Source organism: Heloderma suspectum, chromosome 6 (genome assembly GCF_057233095.1).
Source record: "Heloderma suspectum isolate Gila_16-S chromosome 6, 16-S_ref, whole genome shotgun sequence".
Classification (NCBI taxonomy): Eukaryota; Metazoa; Chordata; class Lepidosauria; order Squamata; family Helodermatidae; genus Heloderma; species Heloderma suspectum.
Window position 1 is genome coordinate 101,307,903 of NC_139463.1, and position 17,439 is coordinate 101,325,341.

Sequence of the window (17,439 nt, forward strand, 5' to 3'; positions counted from 1 at the left end):
CCATTTTGTGGGTTATTGCTTTACAGTGGGCATATTTAATGGATGGTCCACCACATATTAATGAGGAGAAAATCATGATCATAAGGGAGCCGGTTTTCTTATTCTTTGCAAATGGAGGTTTGTTTCAAATGGTCTCCTATCCATTAAAACAAGGAAACATCAGAATTATCCAGTAGAACACCATTTTCTGGAAAGCAGGGTGGATTTGAACACCTAGGTTTGGCTTCAAGCAGCAAAATCAGCAGATCCTCACATATTTCTGAAAACTGAGATGATGATTAAACTGAGCCGGAAGTCTCGCTCGATGCTCTCTTTGGGCCTCAACTCTCTTGCCCTCTGCTTTTCTGTGTCGGCGTTCTGCACCAGCTATTGGTGTGAAGGGACCCATAAGGTGGTGAAGCCCCCCTGCCTCTCGGCTGTCAAGAAAGGGAACTGTGTCCCTGTCAACAGCAATGAGACAATGGATGGGAACGTGACCATGGATCCCCACGTGGTCCAATATATCTGGGAGACAGGCGAAGATAAGTATGCCTTTCGATATTTCCACACAGGCTTCTGGCTGTCATGTGAGGAACATCATGGAGGTACAAAATGGGTGCACATCTCAGAGCAGTTGATGCCATGACTATGGTGATGGTGATAAATGCTAGGCCCCCACTCAGTGGGCACTGAGATAGATGAGAAAGGAATGGAGGAAGCAGGTTAGGGGGCTGGCAATGGGTATGTGAATGTGCCAGGGGATGCATGCCACAGCCCCCACATGTAAGTGTAATAACTTCCCAACCACCTTTTCACCTCTGCCTCCATTTTTCTTTCCTTACTCTGCTGTGTCCTTTGTAAATCCCTCTGGTCAAAGACCTGCCCTCTCATTCTTTGTAAAGTGCCCATGGATAGCACTGTACGATCGGCAAGCGTGGTGACAGCCAGTGTGGTATAGTGGTTAGAGTGCGAGATGGATTGGGGAGGCCCAGGTTCAAATGCCCACTCGGCTAGGAAGCTCACTGGGGACCCTTGGGCCGTCCAGTGATTCTCTCTTAGCCTAATCTATCTCACAGGATTGTTGTGAGAATAAATTTGGGGCAGAGTGGTGGTTGGGGGTTGGAAGAAACTTGTAAGCCATCCTAAACTCTTTGGAGGAAGGCTGGGATAAACATATAATATACTATAAAAAGTTGCCATGTGGAATGTTCCTGTTCAGGGTTCCAGCCAGCCAGCCATGTTGTCTTCCAGGATGTTCTATTCCACACCATCCTCCGTTTTCCATACTCCACCCCCAAGATGCAGGGTTGAATCTAGATTCTGCCTCCTGTGAGTGGAAAGAGTTCCACTCACAGAAGGTTCCTCCACCTGATTTTCAGAGATCCTTCCCCACCATCCCCTCTCCCTTGCACCATAGCTCACTACATTCAGCAGCAAACTCTGACCCTCTGTGTAGCATTTTCAGGGGGCTGGAGGGGCAGCTGTGGGGGGAGGGGTTATTGTATGCCCCTAAATCTGTATCCAGTCCTCAGTGTTCTGTGGCCATGAGCATGCACAATCCTCACTGGGGTAGTTTGGCATTGTTCTGCCCCCTTAATTCCCCCCTCCCCCAGACGTCTTTTTTTTAGTTATCCTAAGTGTGCTGTTAGCTCCGTCTTGTATCTCAGGGGCCCAAATTTGGCTGTTGGCACTCACCATCTCAGTTCAGTATTAGAGGGAGTGATAACAACAACAACAACAACAACAACAACAACAACGCTGTTGCATGCAATTGACAGGAGCATTCCAAGGCAGTTAGAAGGATAGTTTGTGAGGGAATAAAGGGGTAGTCAGAACAGAGTGAGAGAGAAAAGGAGGACATAGAAAAAGAGACTTTTCACTAGGATTTATTGTTAGTTATTATTTACTTGTTATTGGGATGAGTGGTTAATATGATAAACCTCTACACCAGCCTAAAATCCTGCATTTAAAACGGGGCTTTCTGCTTCCGTTTTAAATGCAGGATCACAAGGACTCCCTTTTTCTTTCATGTGCTTCCTTTCCCCCCTCCCCTTTCCCCCTCCTTCTCCCTGTATCTGAGGCTTCCATTATCTTTCATTGATCTCACTCCTCTTCTTGCTGCTTTTACTCTTCTCATGGAGGAAACCGAAGCGGAACACAAGGGGGGGGATTGTAATTTGATAGCTCATTATCTGCAATCTATTTAAAAATGGAACACATGGCATTAGTGCAGGAGACGCCTTGAATGATCACTGCGTCATGTAAAGAGCCCGCAAACTTCCGTGAGGGAGCAATCTCCATCGCAGGATGAAAGCATAAAAGCACTGTGTGAAGAAAGCCAAAGTCTGTTTATTGTTCCGTTCTTCAACAGTTATTTACAAGTTCTTTGATAACTGTTGTCCCTGCCTCTTCCAGGTGTCTGAAATAAAAATGTCTGCCTGCACCTCTTGTGGGTCTCCTTGACATGGTAGAGCCAATGTAAAGAGCTCCACTTGCACCCTGTTCATGAGCTCATTACCGTGTGAATTGGGTGTTTTCCTCATACTGCAGCAGCCTCTTGCTGAGGTGTGGTGGAAAGTTCCCAATCCATATAGTGAGCTGCTGCCAGCAACAAGGGCCTCGTCACATGATGACAAGCACTCATGTGGAGCAATTTAAAAGCAGCCTACATGTGGTCTCCATGTTGTGTCAAGTGGCCCTGAGGTAGTTTTAGAAGCAGGATCTTGAGGAGGAATTTGGAAGAGGCAAAGACAACAGGGCCAACTTCCTTCTTGTTCTGCAAGTGAATTAAGTGACTGTTTGGCACTCAAAACAGTTTAATAACATTCAGAACTTTGTCACCTGAGGCTGCTGACCCACTCTGCCCAATGCAGGGGCAGGCAACTTGTGTTCCTTCAGACATTTTGGCCTACAAATCCCTCACTACTGACTATGCTGGCTAGGGCTGATGGGAGTTGTAGGCCAAATAATCAGGAGGGCCACAAGTTCCCCATCCCTGGCCTAATGGCAGGGCTGGCCCTAGACCACAGCTTGACAGATTGCATGGAGAAAGGATATTTTCAGTTGCAGTCAAAATGCTTGGGGCACAGATAATAGAGTGGAATTAGGGAACCTTTGGGGCTAATGGTCAATGAGCATGTGCAGGTTGCTGGTGCGATCAAGGTACCTGTGTGAAAGGGGAGACAAGGGGTGGTTCCAGACGGAGGGTTCCTAGCGCTAACCATTAGAAGGCATTGTGCAGCTATTCCATCTTTTCTTCCTTAATGGGTTTTCTTTGGTAAGAAAAAAAGTGGAACAAGTGGTGGGAAAACATGGGAGGGTTACAAGTGGAAGACGATGATGCCTACATCTCTAGCCTTGAGAAGAGAAGACTGAGGGGAGATATGATAGTGCTCTTCAAGTACTTGAAAGGTGGTCATAGAGAGGAAGGTCAGGATCTCTTTTCGATCATCCCAGAGTGCAGGACATGGAATCATGGGCTCAAGTTATAGGAAGCCAGATTCTGGCTGAACATCAGGAAAAACTTCTTGACTGTTAGGGCAATACGACAATGGAACCAATGGCCTAGGGAGGTGGTGGGCTCTCCCACACTGGAGGCATTCAAGATGAGGCTGGACAGCCATCTGCCAGGGATGCTCTGACTTGGATTCCTGCATTGAGCAGGGGGTTGGACTTGATGGTCTTGTAGGCCCCTTCCAACCCTACTATTCTATGATTCTACACCACCACCCCACCTCTAGAACGCAGCAGGGCAATAGTGTGATAAAAGCCTCATCTGGAAGCACTCAAGGAAATGTATAGGTCCAATTCTAGGGATGTCTGTTGCTGTGAAATCCAACCCTTTTGGGGCTCGACAGACTCCCACGGAGCACCTGACTTGGCTTCCATTTGAGGGCTGCGCCATAGGGTGTTTCCCAAAATCTGGGAACTTTTCCGTTTTTTAAAAAATGTGTGAATAGAAATGTGCACAAATTGTAGCTGCAATTTGTGTAATTAGTTTCGGCTGCAATTTATGCAAATTTCTATTTATACAAATAATAAAGGTAACAGAAAATCCACAAACTGGCCTGATTCAATGCAGGTTGAATCAGGCAGCTCGTGGGGAAACAAGCTGAAGTCCAGGGGTCCGAGCTGATGAAAGCTCAGCGAGCTCCACCCCCTGGATGGGTCCCTGCGACATTCCTACTCAATTCTCATGTTATCCCTGTGGCATGGTTAGCTCCTGGTGTGAAACAGCACTTGTGTGGTTCTGGTTTGTGGGCCATTCTAACCCCACCAGGAAATACCACCACCAATACGGGGTTTCCCTGGCATGATTAGAGTCAGTCTGCACCATGTAGCACAGTTTGGTTCATATGCAGTCCAGGGTCTCTCTCAGCAGCTGGGGTTCGAGGGGGGCCTTGGGCAAAATGCCCCCTGCTGGGGCCCGTCCTCCATGGGCGGGCCCCAGGCCAGTGGGCTTATGCGGAGATGAGTAACAGTGCTTCAGACAGCACCAGTGGCTGGGTCTGGCTGCCATTTTTATTTTATTTATTTACTGTTGGAAGTATTTTTATCCTGCTCTTCAGCCAAAATGGCTCCCAGAACAGCTTACATAAAATCAGTAAAACAAGACAGTTCCTGCCTGCAAGCTTGCAATCTAAAAACAAATGACACACAAGGAAAAAGGAATGGGGAGGGAAGAGAAAGGAGTAACGTAGGGTTGCTCCAAGGCACTGTGGGAAATTTTAATGGCATTAGATCCAACCAGGCCACCCCCACCCCAAATCAGACGGGGCATCAGCAATGGGTGCTTTAGCAGCAGCCCATGTCACTGGGATAATGTGTGAATCAGGCCATATTCTGGAGAGCTTTTAAATTCCTAAACAACTTGGGTCCAAAGTAGTCATTCATAGGTAGTGATCTCCTCATATGAGATCAGAAAGGGGACCGGGCTCCAAGCTATGATGTGTGGGTTGCCGGGGATTCAGAGTAGGGCCTTTTGATTGTGGTCCACACCTTTTCTTTGTAAGGGATTATGGGATGCACCTCTTGGATCACATGCTATATCTGCTTCTTTTGTTCATGTTGTCCAATGTCTCATGGATTTCCACTCCTAATGTTAGGTCACTCCATATGTTGTTGCCTCTGTCCTACTCATCCCCTGCAAGTTCTGGGGGTGTACCCTTCTCAAATGAAAGTGGGTGTCTGCCACTTCAGAGGCAACCACATTTCAAGGCTGGGTGGACAGTAGGGATGGAAAGTTCCCATTCACTGGGGTGGGATGGTTGGTGGGATCTTGACAAAAGTTGGAAATAAGTCATGGTTTAGCTTTGGCTAAACTAATACTGTCTTCTCCTGTTGTTCCAACTGCAGCAAAGGAGAAGTGCCGGAGTTTCATTGAGCTGCCCCCAGACTCGGAAAAAGGTGAGAATTTGGAAGGGCGAAGCAGCAGGCCAATTTTTTTTACATGCAAAATGGATGCAAGCTGATTGAATACATAAAGCTGCTTTATACTAAGACAGACCATTGGTCCATCTAGCTGAGTATTATCTGGTACATGAGTGCAAAACCTCAGGGCCTCCGGGGTTCCCATTCCAGCCCTCCGGCGTTCCCCATATTGCCACTCCCCCTTCCCCTAGTCACACTCCCTTCCCCTCAACCAGCCATCATTTGGTGGTTTCCCAGCTTTTGTGCAGTTTTCCCCCTCTTCTTAAAGGTTGAAATGCCTCTCCTAAGGCTTCACTATTGGCAGTAAGACCTTTAAGTTAAAATATATTGGCACTTTTTGAGTGTTTGGCCCCGCTCCTGTTGTCTTTGGCCCCACCCCTTTTGTCTTCAGCCCCCACCCCCCACTGGAGGGCAGCCCCCAAGAGCTTTTCCAAATGGAATTCAGCCCTCAAGCTGAAAGAGGCTCTGTACCCCTAATCTAGCAGTACAATTGAAAGCAATTCTTCACGGTCACAAGCAGGGGTCTTTCCTGCCCTGCCAGCCAAAGACCTTTTGCTGCCTGAGGCAAAGGAAAAGATGGTGCTCCCTTCCCATTCTGTGTACAAAAGCTGTCCAGGCTGGCAGTTTAATCGTGGGATGGTGATGGGACGGCCTCCTCCCTGCATCTGCAGGCAACAGACTGGCTCAGGGGCCACAGGGCAGGGCACAGGGCACACACAGCTCTGCCCCAGGACTTTATGCTGCTGCTCCCTGCCTCCCAGCACCTGCTGTCTGACACAGCCACCTCACCCCGTGTAATGGTTGGCCTGGCCCTGCAAAATATTTTTAAACTGATGCTGAGGATTGAATGCAGGACTTTCTTCATGCAAAGCCGGCACTCCACTGCTGACCTGTGGTCTCTCCCCAAGGGGACAGGGGGAATCCTATATACAGTGAGAAGTGGTTTCGTAACGTTTGAACTGTCATGGCTCTCCCACACCAAGGAATATTGGAAATTCTCGTTTTGTGAAGGTGGGAATTCTGCTTGAGTTATCCTAACGCTCCTTGATCTCTTGGTCCAGCCTTTCCTGTATCGTACTGCATGATACACAAATTTGTCTGTGGATGGAAGGATGGATGGTGATACATAGATAAGTGATAGATTTAATGTGTAGCTCAATCCATTCCAAAGGTGTGCAGTGGGTATCAGCATGTTTTAAAAGGCTGTTAAACCTTTACAAATTTTAAAACTCGACTGTCTAAAACTCTGTGGTTCCCATAGTTGATACATCAGTGGCTTACCATGTGCCCTCCACCATGTTTTTCCCCCCAGGGGTGCTCTGGCTGTCTGTTGCCTCAGAATTCCTTTACATCATCCTGTTGACTGTGGGATTCTTGTTGATGTGTCTGGATGCTGTCTACTATGCCAACTTCATTGATGGACTCAAGATCAATGCTTTTGCTGCTGTGATCACTGTTCTCTCAGGTATCTCAGTCTATGCTGCCCCACTCCCACCCCACCGGCATCACCCACCCTGCCCAATAGTTATCCAGATACAACCCTGAATGGGCACAATGCCCATTACTCATGTATTTCATTGCCTGGTTCCTGCATCTCCATCACTTATCTGAGGGATGGGTAGAATGTAGGTCAGAATCTGCTGGTCGATCTTGGTGATTTGCAGTAGAGCAGCAAGGGTTTTGGACTCCTGATGGTTTAACAATAGCAACAACTAAAGGCTTCCCCTTCCCCCTTAATTAGGCTGCTCTATCGAAGAAAGCTTGGGGGGAAACCAGGAATGAATCTTTGTGTGTGAAAGGTGCAGTTCTAGTAATGAAAAAGAGTTCTTGTGCTGAGCTCATGTGCAGATATACCCTGGTCCTTAATTCTAAGTGTACAGTAGCCTGCATAAAATGCCATTATGCATCTGTCTCTGGTTGGTGGATCTTAAAGATGGATGAGAATTTCGTTTCTGTTTGTTTAAGACCAGAACTTGCCCTGTTCGCACCTTGGAAAATGAACATGAGCGGATTTTGAGGGCAAAGCTTGCACATTCTCGAGTTGTGATACTCGTTTGCAAAATGCATACTTAAAAAACATGGGCACTTTCCAGGCTCTTTAGATGATGTCATGATCCTCCAGTTTCACTTCTGTTTTTTCAAGCACTTTCCCAGGTTTTTTATTAGAACGGGAAAAATGTGGTATTATTTCTGAATGCCCTAGTTCTACTTGTGTGTTTGCACTATTCTGCTATACTCCAGCTCCACCTAGAGGTTATGTAGCAGAAAAGCAGGAAAGGAAAAGCTCTTCATGTAGAGCTCAGATCTCAATTCTGCAACAAAACCAAAGGTAGATGCAGTGATTAACAGCCTCATGCAGAAAAGCTTGTAGTCAATGGTGGTATTGGGTGGTATACAGATGTAATGAATGAATAAATGAAATGAAGAGCTTTAGCACTGAATTCAGTTGAATGTATAAACTGGGCATTTGTGTGCTTGTCCACTTGGGCTTTGACCTGCTTCTGCCTGGAGTTTTGGAAATAGAAAGTTAGACCCTTTAGACTTCTTGGATCTCAGTCTCCTAATTCAGCCAAACTTGCTTTCTGTTGACCAGAGTGGCTCATTTCCCATCTAGCTCAGTCTCCAGAAAGTGGTATGGTGGCTCTGGAGTTCAGTCCTAGGATGTAGGAGCACTGTGGCTGGGTATACTTTGAAATGTATGTTACTGACCTCCCCTTCCCAACAGGGCTCTTGGGCATGGTTGCCCATATGATGTACATGACCGTCTTTCAGGTGGCTGTGAACCTAGGACCAAAGGACTGGAGACCTCAGACATGGTATTATGGATGGTCCTTTGGGTGAGTCTTGGAGGCAGGGGGGCTGTGTGGGCCTTTCCATTTTAGAGTTCGCCATCTTGCCTTGTGTCTCTATGGGCCAGATAAGGACAGTGGGAAAGAGGGGATATGGGAAGGGAAGTGGAAAGGAGGGAAGACGAGATGGAAGGATGGACGTGGGTGGAAGAGAGGAATTATACGATGAGGGAAGACGTTATAGATGTGTGAACAGTGGATTTCTGTGATAAAGAGGATTAGATTTTGATCTGTAACAACCTGTGTTCCTTGTTCAGTCCTGACAGCAGAGCTCATGTAACAATAAGCCAGGATTGTTGTGAATTCTAGCTTATTGTTTACAATCAGCCTGTTGATGATCCCCACTGCCAAAAACACTCCCACTTGGATCCTTCTGCCAGCAGGAACAGATTAACTAAGCAGAAAGTCGACAAAAAGCTTTTGCTTTTGAAAGGAAGCAAAAGCTAGGTGTTATGTTCAGACTGAGATTCCTGACTTTCTGTTCCCAAACAAGCCAAGAATCACAAACCAAGAACAAAGCCTTGTTCAAGATTCTGGCTTGTTAGGAGAGCAACAAGCCAGGAATACCAGTTTGGGATTCCCTCCCCAGCTGCAATCCCCCTTGAAAATTGCACCATACATGGCAATTAAGTAGAAAAAAACCCTTCTGTTGGCACCAAGGGATACTCAGGGCCCTGTGGAATAGATGTGGGGACCTAGTAAATAGATTTGAGGACAGGGCTCCATGAGCCCAGGCCTAGCAACATCCCTGGATAAATGGTAGGAGGGAGTGGTGCCAGTCCTGAGAGAAGACGGGCTAGATGAAGCAATGGAAGGATGAACCTGAGTCCTGTACCTCTCCCACTTTCCACCCCATCCCTGATCTTCTCCTTCACAGCATGGCCTGGCTGTCTTTCACGCTGTGCATGTCGGCCTCTGTGCTGACCCTGAACACCTACACCAAGACCATCCTGGAGTTCAAATACCGTCGGCAGATTTGCGAGAAGCACATGGCGTCAATAGGGAGCACCAGAGGCTCTGGCTCGCCTGCTGTGGACCCCAACCTCGAACGTTTCCTGTGGGATAAATACATCTTCAGTGTTAGTGACTCGCTAGACTTCTCCCCTAGCCTGCCGGGCCCCATGGTTCCCAGTGTGGGACAGAAGGCCTATGCAGGGGGCTATGCTGGGCTCGCGGGAGGTTACAGTGGGGATGCCGGTGATGAGGATGATGGGGAAGTGTGTTAGAGAGAGGACGGTGGGTGGACAAGGAGCCTTTCCTCCTTCATGTCCCTTCTTGTCTGTCTGTTCTGTTCACTCCCTCACCTACCTGACTCTTTGCCCCCCACAAATATGCTTCCTTCCCGCCTCTGTTTAAATACTCGGTGGCCATTTCACAACCCACAGAAATGTTGGTTCTTCGAGGACCCTGCAATAGCTCTGCAGATTTAAAGGATGGCATTGGACCTATGGATCTGCGCCATCCCAGATCACACAAGCAGCCCAAACTGTTACTTGCAGGCAGCATTATTCTGAGGGTTGCTAACATCATGGAGGCTGAATGTGCCCCAGCAGCAACAGCCTTACTGTGAGGCAAAGGGAGGCAGCCACCTCGAATGGTGGATTTTGGGTGACTGCAGGAGATGGGCAGATCTGGCCTGCGGGGCTCAGTCTACTAGCAATGAAATAAATGGGAGCTGCGCAAGAACATTATTGTGCACTTGCGCAGCTGTTATTCATTTCAGGGAGGCCCGCACACAAGAACGTCCTGGTGGATTGTGTCCTGGACCAGTAATGAATAGCCGTGATGGCTGAGGACAATGGGTGTTATAGTCCATCTGGAGGGCACCAGGTTGGGGAAAGGCTGTTGTATGCATATTTCCCTGGAGGGAGCTTTCCAAAGATGTGGAGCTACCACTGAAAAGGCCCTGTCCCTGGTACTTGCCAGTCAAACAGCAAAGAATCATTAAATCGTATACTATGATGGTGATCTCAGAAGCTAAGCAGGATCAGCCCTGATTAGTACTTGGATGGAAGACTGCTGGGAATCAGGCTTCCTGCACTGAGCAGGGGGTTGGACTCGATGGTCTTGTAGGCCCCTTCCAAACCTATGATTCCATGATTCTACCCCTTGGATTGTGCACTGCAGTGTGCAGTCCTGTTGTGGATCCTTTCATTCTTCAGGCCCTTTTCTGCCTCATTTGTCTCAATTGTATCAAAGGTTGTGGCTCCCTGGAAACAGCCACTGTGACAAATGTTCGTCCTTGTTATTTAGATGTTGCAGCCATTTATGTTGTTGGATACCCATAGACATCCTTCAGTTTGCTGCTGCTCAACCTATTGCAGCAGAACACCCTGCTTATCCAACATCAGTTGATACATGACAGGGAACTGTAAATATCCATTTCTGTAAGGCTGCAATACTGTGTGCATTTACTTGGGAGTAAGCAAGCTCCACTGAACTCAGCAGGACTTCTCAGTAAATCCTGCATAGGACTGGTCTGTAAATAAGATTCCTAGTAGACGCAGCTTGCATCTCACAAAATTAGGTATATTTCTAGCTGCCACTGTAAAAACTCCCCTCCTTCAGTCTGCGGATAGTGCAAGTGTGTGAAGGGGAAATTCCCACATGCCTCAGTTCCATCACATGTTCCTGCCTGCCACAGCAAATCCTACTTCTGCCCCTTCTCCCAAGCAGAGGCTGGTTCAACTTGTGTGAAGGGGGAACTTCCACACCTCTGCCTTCTGTTGCATGTTTCATGTCTTGGCTTGCTTTTGCCGCAATGAGGAGGATTTTGAGCAATAGTGACTCAAAATAAGATGTCCTGTTAATACGATGTCCTGTTGTCAGACTTTTCTAGTCATCAGGGCAGCTTGGAGTACGTGTGCACTAAAATCCATCTATCTATTGTGGAAGTACCCTAACTAAATTTAGTACCCTCTTCCCCCATCCTGTGAGTGAGGCCAAGATATATATATATGTTATGTACAACCATGGTTATTTGCATAGTGGAGGAGGTATAACTCTTCCCAATTTTCCCAAGGATTGACATGATCCATTTCAACCTGACATTGAACCTTAAATGTTTCCTTTCCTTTTCATGGCCCTGAGACTCCTCCTGCCAGTCTAGCCTTGGCCCCATCAGCACTGCCGCCCAACACCCCCCCTGCAAGCTCATCTGCAGCTGTCTGCTTTATCTCATCTGCTTTTGCTTTGTGTAATTTTTCCCATCTGCACGGAATGGGGAAGCTCAAGAGTTCTTAATTTCGGGTTGATTAAAGGAATTAAAGAATTAATCAGTATCAGTTTGCTTTATTTCATAAGGACGAGGGGAGAGTAACTGAACAGGCTGGCTAAACTGCTCATGTTTTCCAGGCCCAACAGACATAAAGGTGGGCAGAAGGCTTAGGGGTCTCAACCTCATAGCATGGGACAGGGACCGTGTAGCCCTTTGGGTGTTGTTGGACTGCAACTCCCATCATCTCCCGCTAGGGCTGATGGGAGTTGTACTCCCAACAACGTCTGGAGGGCCACACGTTCCCTACCATGGCCATAGCACCTACCACGGACATAGCAGATTCCTAATTTGCCACGGGGAACGACAACTGTCACTGATGTCAGAATCCAGTCCAGGATCCCTTAAGACAAGGGTGTTGAACCTATTTCAGCCTGTGGGCCAAATTCAGTTTTGGAGAAGCTCTTGGGGGCCATATTCCAGTGGTGGGTGGGGCTGAAGGCAAGAGGGGGTGGGGCCCAGAATGCCAACATATAGCTTGATGCTCTTCCTGTTGGTAATGAAGCTGTAAGAGAGGTATTTCAGCCTTATAGAGTGGGGGTGGGAGGGAATGGGCAAAAGCCTGGAAAGGGTTTTTTGGGGGAAAGGGGGCGGGGCTAGGGAAGAGGGCAGGCCTTCTGGGGAACCCTGGAGGACTGGACTGGGGCCCCAGGCAGGCCAGATTTGGCCCACAGGCTTGAGGTTCAACGCTCCTGCCTTAAGATCTAGTAAGAGGAGGTGCGCCAGAATTCCAGAGCTGCCTTAACTCAGTGGTAGAGTACATGTATTGTGTGCAGAAGGTACGACATTCAACCCCTAGCATCTCCAGCTAAAAGGGCCTGCAGAAGACCTTGGCCTGAGATCTCTGAAAGAGTAATGTGATACTGGGGACTGGACATGGAAAGAACTAAAAAGATGGTTACTGTGTGTGAGAAAATGCAAAGGTATTTTCCTGTGTGGTTTTTTTTTAAAGGAGTTCCCATGTATTTTACACCCTGCACAAAACTGCACAAAACATGGCAGCCAAGACAAGGTGACCATGACCAGACCCTGAGAACACTTGAAGAATTGCATAGTAAGTTAAGTCCCAGTAGATGTGGCTTTTCTATGATGGGAAAGGCTTCCACTAGTGAAATTGGCTCTTCTATCCAAATCTTAAAGGCAGAGGAAGCTTCTCAATCTCAGCCTAGACCAGGCAACCCTAGTGACAGCACACGTGTTAAGATGGCTGGCAGCCTGTCAGGTTTCATTGACGGTCAGGCTCCAGGTAGTCAGGTTCTGGGATCAAGCAGACCAGAAGAGCAGGTGCATGGCCCCAAATAGGCAAGGGTCAAGTTCCTAAGAAGCAAATAAAACTCACAGGGGTCAAAGAGGGTTCACGATCCAAGACGACATAAGAGGATGAGGAGGAGCAATGTGTAGTCAAAGCTAGGCAGTGCTAAAAAAAGAAAAAAAGGGCAGAGGCAGCATCCTCCCACCATGGACAAATTGCTTAGACTGAGGACATAGCGCTGAGACCAAGGCTTTATAGGGCCTGGTAGACATGGATTGGTCCTTGAGTCAGCTGACGGGGTGCTTAAGAGGGGGCCCTCGAAGCCCCGAGTTCAGTCTACCAGGATTGTGGTGGAGAAAGAGTGCTGGTGGCACAGCGGGTAAAGCACTATAGCAGCAGTGTAAGACCTCAGGCCCAGGGGCCAACTCCAGCCCTCTGGAGTTCCCTAGAGAGCTCCAACCCTTTTTCCTTGGCCCCACCTCCTTTCCCCCCAACCACCATTGTTTGATAGTTTCCAGCTTTATGAAGCGTTTCCCCCTATTCTAAAAGATGGAAATGCCTCTCTTAAGGCTTAGTTATGGCAGCAAGAGCTTTAAGTTACAATATGCTGGGGGTTGGGGTATTTTGGCCTTGCCCTTTTTGCCTTTGGCCTTGCCCACCCCTGGAACGCAGCCCCCAGAAGTTTCTCCAAAATGGAATTTGGTCCTCAGGCTGAAATATATTCAACACTCCTGAACTAGAGCTTTATAGCTGGACACTTCGCTTTTAGACATCCCCCCTGCCCACACACACACACACACACACACACACACAGCTCCCTCAGTGCCTTGCAGCTTCAGAGTGGCAGGTCAGGCCAGTGCTGTTGGCTGGCCATTTAACTGAATAATATTATTTTGTATTATTCAATCATATTTTTAAATAGTAGGATGATGCTATTTTCCTCCCACATAAAGACACGGCTCTTTCATTTGGATCCTTTAAATTATTATTTTTTATTTCAAATGTAATTTTCCCTCCATATTTTTAAATCTTTTTTTTCTTACAAAAAAGAAGAGAGAGAAAAAGAGAAGCTGGTCAATAAATACTTGGAAGACGCTCAAAATAAAATAACATTAATAAAATAATAATAATAATAATAACAATAATAATAACCACAAATAATAATTAATAAAACAATCCAGACTTGGAACAGATAAATAAAAAAATAACTTACAAGAAAGAAACCTAATGGTTTTATAAATACCCAGGAGTGATAAGTGTTCATGATAAATATGTGAAATGGAGGAGGGGAGTTAACTACAGCCGTTAACACAGGGGTGGGGACTCCGTGGTTGTCCATATATTGGACTACAACTCCCATCATCCCTGACTCTACATGATGGCTAAAGGGACTTGGGAGTCCAGCAACATCTGGATGACCGCAGGTTGCCTACCCCTACATTAAAGAGTATTAAGTATGGGGTGAACTCTGTAAAAAAAAAATCAACATTTTTCAGCTAGACACTGATATCTAGAGTGGAAGGTACTGGTCCTGTTTTTAATCTGTGCATTGTATGGAACTGTTTGGCCAAGATTCAGCATAGTGGGATAAACATTCTAACAGCTGAGGTCAATATTCTTCGTTATTCTAAAACTCTTTTGAATTTGAAATCAAATTATTTGGTCCTTTTCGTATCCCACGCCAGCTTTTCAAAGTTGGCTAGCCTGACACAATCAACATGATCCAGCAGGGGACGCTGCTGGTAAAGGTAAGCAAGAATTTGTCTTGAGCTGTAAAGTTTCAGGGGCATAAAAATTATTTTATAGACTCAACTTTCTAACTTCCCAAATTCTTTTTTAACAACATCAAGATATGTGTGTGTGTGTGTGTGTTGCATGTTGTTAAACCAAAGGAAAATCTCGGTGACTACAATCTTCTACAATCTCTCTAAGAAAAGATGCCCTAAACATCTGAAAGCTCCCTTAAAAGTTTGTCTGAAATCTGAAACCCTCTGGAGTTTCAATCAATTATATGGCTAATTCACTGATGAAATCTGCATAAATGTACAAATGAACAACAGAATATTTTTGATGAAAACACATATCCTTTGCTTTAGACGAGGCAGCCTTCCCCAGCCTGCTGCCCTCCAGATGTCTTGGAATACCATTCCCATCATCTCCAGGGATGATGATGGGATCTGTAGTCCAACACATTGGGAGGGCACCGAGTTGAGGAAGGCTGCATATGGGTATCACATTGGGCACCGGCTTAGAAGAGACAAACTTCTTCCTCTGTGCGTGTGGTGTGTGTGTGCGCCACTTCTAAGATGGTGCCTGCCACCATATGGTTTTCATTGGTTATCTTATCTTCAAAACTGTAAACTTTTTTAAAGAAATGCAACCCTGTGTCTCCCAATTAATTTGGGGCAGGGGGACCTCTTTTAGTTGATCAAAAAGCTATGTACCCACACAAGCTCCAATCCTGCACATGCTCTATGAGGCATATTGAAGACCACTAATTCTGTGCTGGATTGTGGCCACAGCTTTGGCTTGTACTGGACTTTCTGCATATGGATAGGGGAAGAAACAGGCTGGGGCTGTTCCTGAAATCAGGCTTGTGGGTCAAGAACAGAGGTGGGCAGAAGGAAGACCAGGATCTAGTGGTAGATCTCTGGATGACTGGCAGTAGATCAGCAAGGATTTCTGACTCCCAGCTGTTTAACAAGAAAATGAGTATTCCCACCCCAAATTATACTGCTGAAATAAAGAAATCATGGAACTTGGTGTGGAAGGAATGTGAGCTCAGCTCAGCATTGGTAATCAGAAAGAAACTCCTGGGCTCAGAATTCTTTGACTCTAGGTGTATGTCTTTTGTAAAAGGCTCTGATTGGAGGCTCTTGGGGCTCTAATTAAAAAATGAAGTAGATTCCACAAGACTGAAGTCTGCCCACTCCATGCCTGGACTAGAAGGCCTAGCCACCATGGAAAGAGCTACATGTCCTATCTTCAAAGGAATCTTTTCCCAACATCCGTCCATATGCCACAAACCTCCTGAACCTCCTGGAGGATTCTGGGACACGTTCTTGAGCCTCTGCTCAGCTAGCTAGAGGCACCAATTGGGCATAGCTCCCTGCCCCCTCGCCCCCGCTCCCATTGCATGCATTACAGGGAGAGATCAGTAATGGTGGCCAAGGTGACTGTGCACTTTGTCCCCCATTACTGACCTTTACAAGGCAGGATTCCAACGTGCCACACACCACTGAGAGCTCCCCTATATGTGACACAGATCAATGTATGTCTTCCAGTTTCCATCAGCTGACAGCAGGAGAGGGTGAACATGTCTTTGGAAGAAGGAAAAACAGCCTCTCCCCAACCATCTTCCCAAGCCTGTAGGGAGAATGAGGAGAGGCGATGGTCCTTCTGAGAGCGAAAGAAGCCAGTTCTCATCCCATACTGTCCCCCCACCCCCAGGCCCGGGTGTAGGGATGTTGTGGGTGGGCCGAGCGCTTCGTCTTGCCCACCCAGCAGCATCCCCGAGAGGAGGAATGCAGTGGTGCTGCGTCTCACAGATTTCCTTACGCCCCCCTCCACGGGTATTGCTGAAGCAGCATCCAAGTGTTCCAAGTCCGTGTGGAGGTTTCCCAAAATACCCATGGTGGCTCTGTTGTTCTGCTGTTCACAGCTTGTTCCGAATCAGAACTAGCACACGGGCTGCCCAGTCTAAATAAAGGTGAAACGAGTGGACGATGGCATGTCCTGCTTGAACCGCAGACCAGTGGGTGCCGTGGGCTGGGAGGGTCGGCACAGGGTCGTTGGGCCGTGAGAGGCTGAGCTTGGTCATCTGGGGAGAAAGGAATGTGGGTGAGTTTTTTTGTGAACTGCCCAGAGAGCTCTGGCTATTGGGTGGTATAGAAATGAAATAAACAAATAAAATAAAGTAGTTTGATCTCCTGGAGAAAGAACTGGGGTTCCAGGTTAGCCCTGCTCCTGCCATACTAGTCTCTCCCTGTTTCTATGATAGAATCAGAGTTGGAAGGAGCCTTGTAGGTCAGGGGTGGGCAGAAGGTAGATCTCCAAATGCTTGGGACTTCAGCTCCCAGAAGCCCCTGCCAGCATTGCCAATGGACAGGATTACTGGGAACTGAAGCCCAGAACATCTGGAAATCTACTTTCTGCTCACCCTTCTTGCAGGCCATCTAGTCCAACACTGCATGTTCTGTACCATTCAAGTTCTGCTCCTTTTTCTCGAAGCCTTACCAGGTGCTCCAGTCGTTTGAGGAGGCGTTCGAGACGGTTGTGCACCGTGCCGATGTCGTGCTCCATGGGCCGCAGCAGTGGTGCCGCCTTCCGCAGCCATTCGAAGTGGCGTTGGTAGCACTGCAAGTCAGAGCTGAGCCGGGCCAGACCCCCAGAGACCTGCAGAAGAGAGGAGAATTGTAGATGGAGAGCGGGAATACGGAGAAGAACCAAGGGAGGAAGCAGGTCACAAAGGCTGCCTGGTCTGCATATCCCTGAAGTGATATGCTGGCAGATGTCTCTCCCCTATCTCTGTCTGCACAGGAAAACTGGGTGCATCATGGGGGGACTGTGAGTAGCTACAGCTACTGTGGGGAAAGCAGAGGCAGCTCAGTTAAAGAAGAGTTGCCAAAAAGAAGTTGAAGGCACCATAGGGAACA

General features: G+C 47.4%; 2 protein-coding genes across 2 annotated transcripts in view; one reads left to right on the forward strand and one right to left on the reverse strand.

Annotated features, from left to right (window-relative positions):
• Nucleotides 1-274: 274 nt before the first annotated feature.
• On the forward strand, nucleotides 275-11,531 carry LOC146342106 (germ cell-specific gene 1-like protein). The gene is made up of 5 exons (XM_084805648.1): nucleotides 275-584; nucleotides 5,335-5,385; nucleotides 6,722-6,874; nucleotides 8,135-8,246; nucleotides 9,136-11,531. The coding sequence occupies exons 1-5, from the start codon at nucleotides 275-277 to the stop codon at nucleotides 9,482-9,484; spliced, it is 975 nt and encodes a 324-aa protein (XP_084661774.1). The 3' UTR covers nucleotides 9,485-11,531.
• A 4,908-nt stretch (nucleotides 11,532-16,439) lies between these two features.
• Nucleotides 16,440-17,439, reverse strand: part of IL11 (interleukin 11) — a 33,106-nt gene continuing 32,106 nt past the window's right edge. The window contains exons 9-10 of the mRNA XM_084807770.1: nucleotides 17,021-17,179; nucleotides 16,440-16,604 (exon numbers count right to left, since the gene is read on the reverse strand). Coding sequence (XP_084663896.1) covers nucleotides 16,440-16,604; nucleotides 17,021-17,179 — 324 coding nt within the window. The remainder of the gene's footprint in view (nucleotides 16,605-17,020; nucleotides 17,180-17,439) is intronic.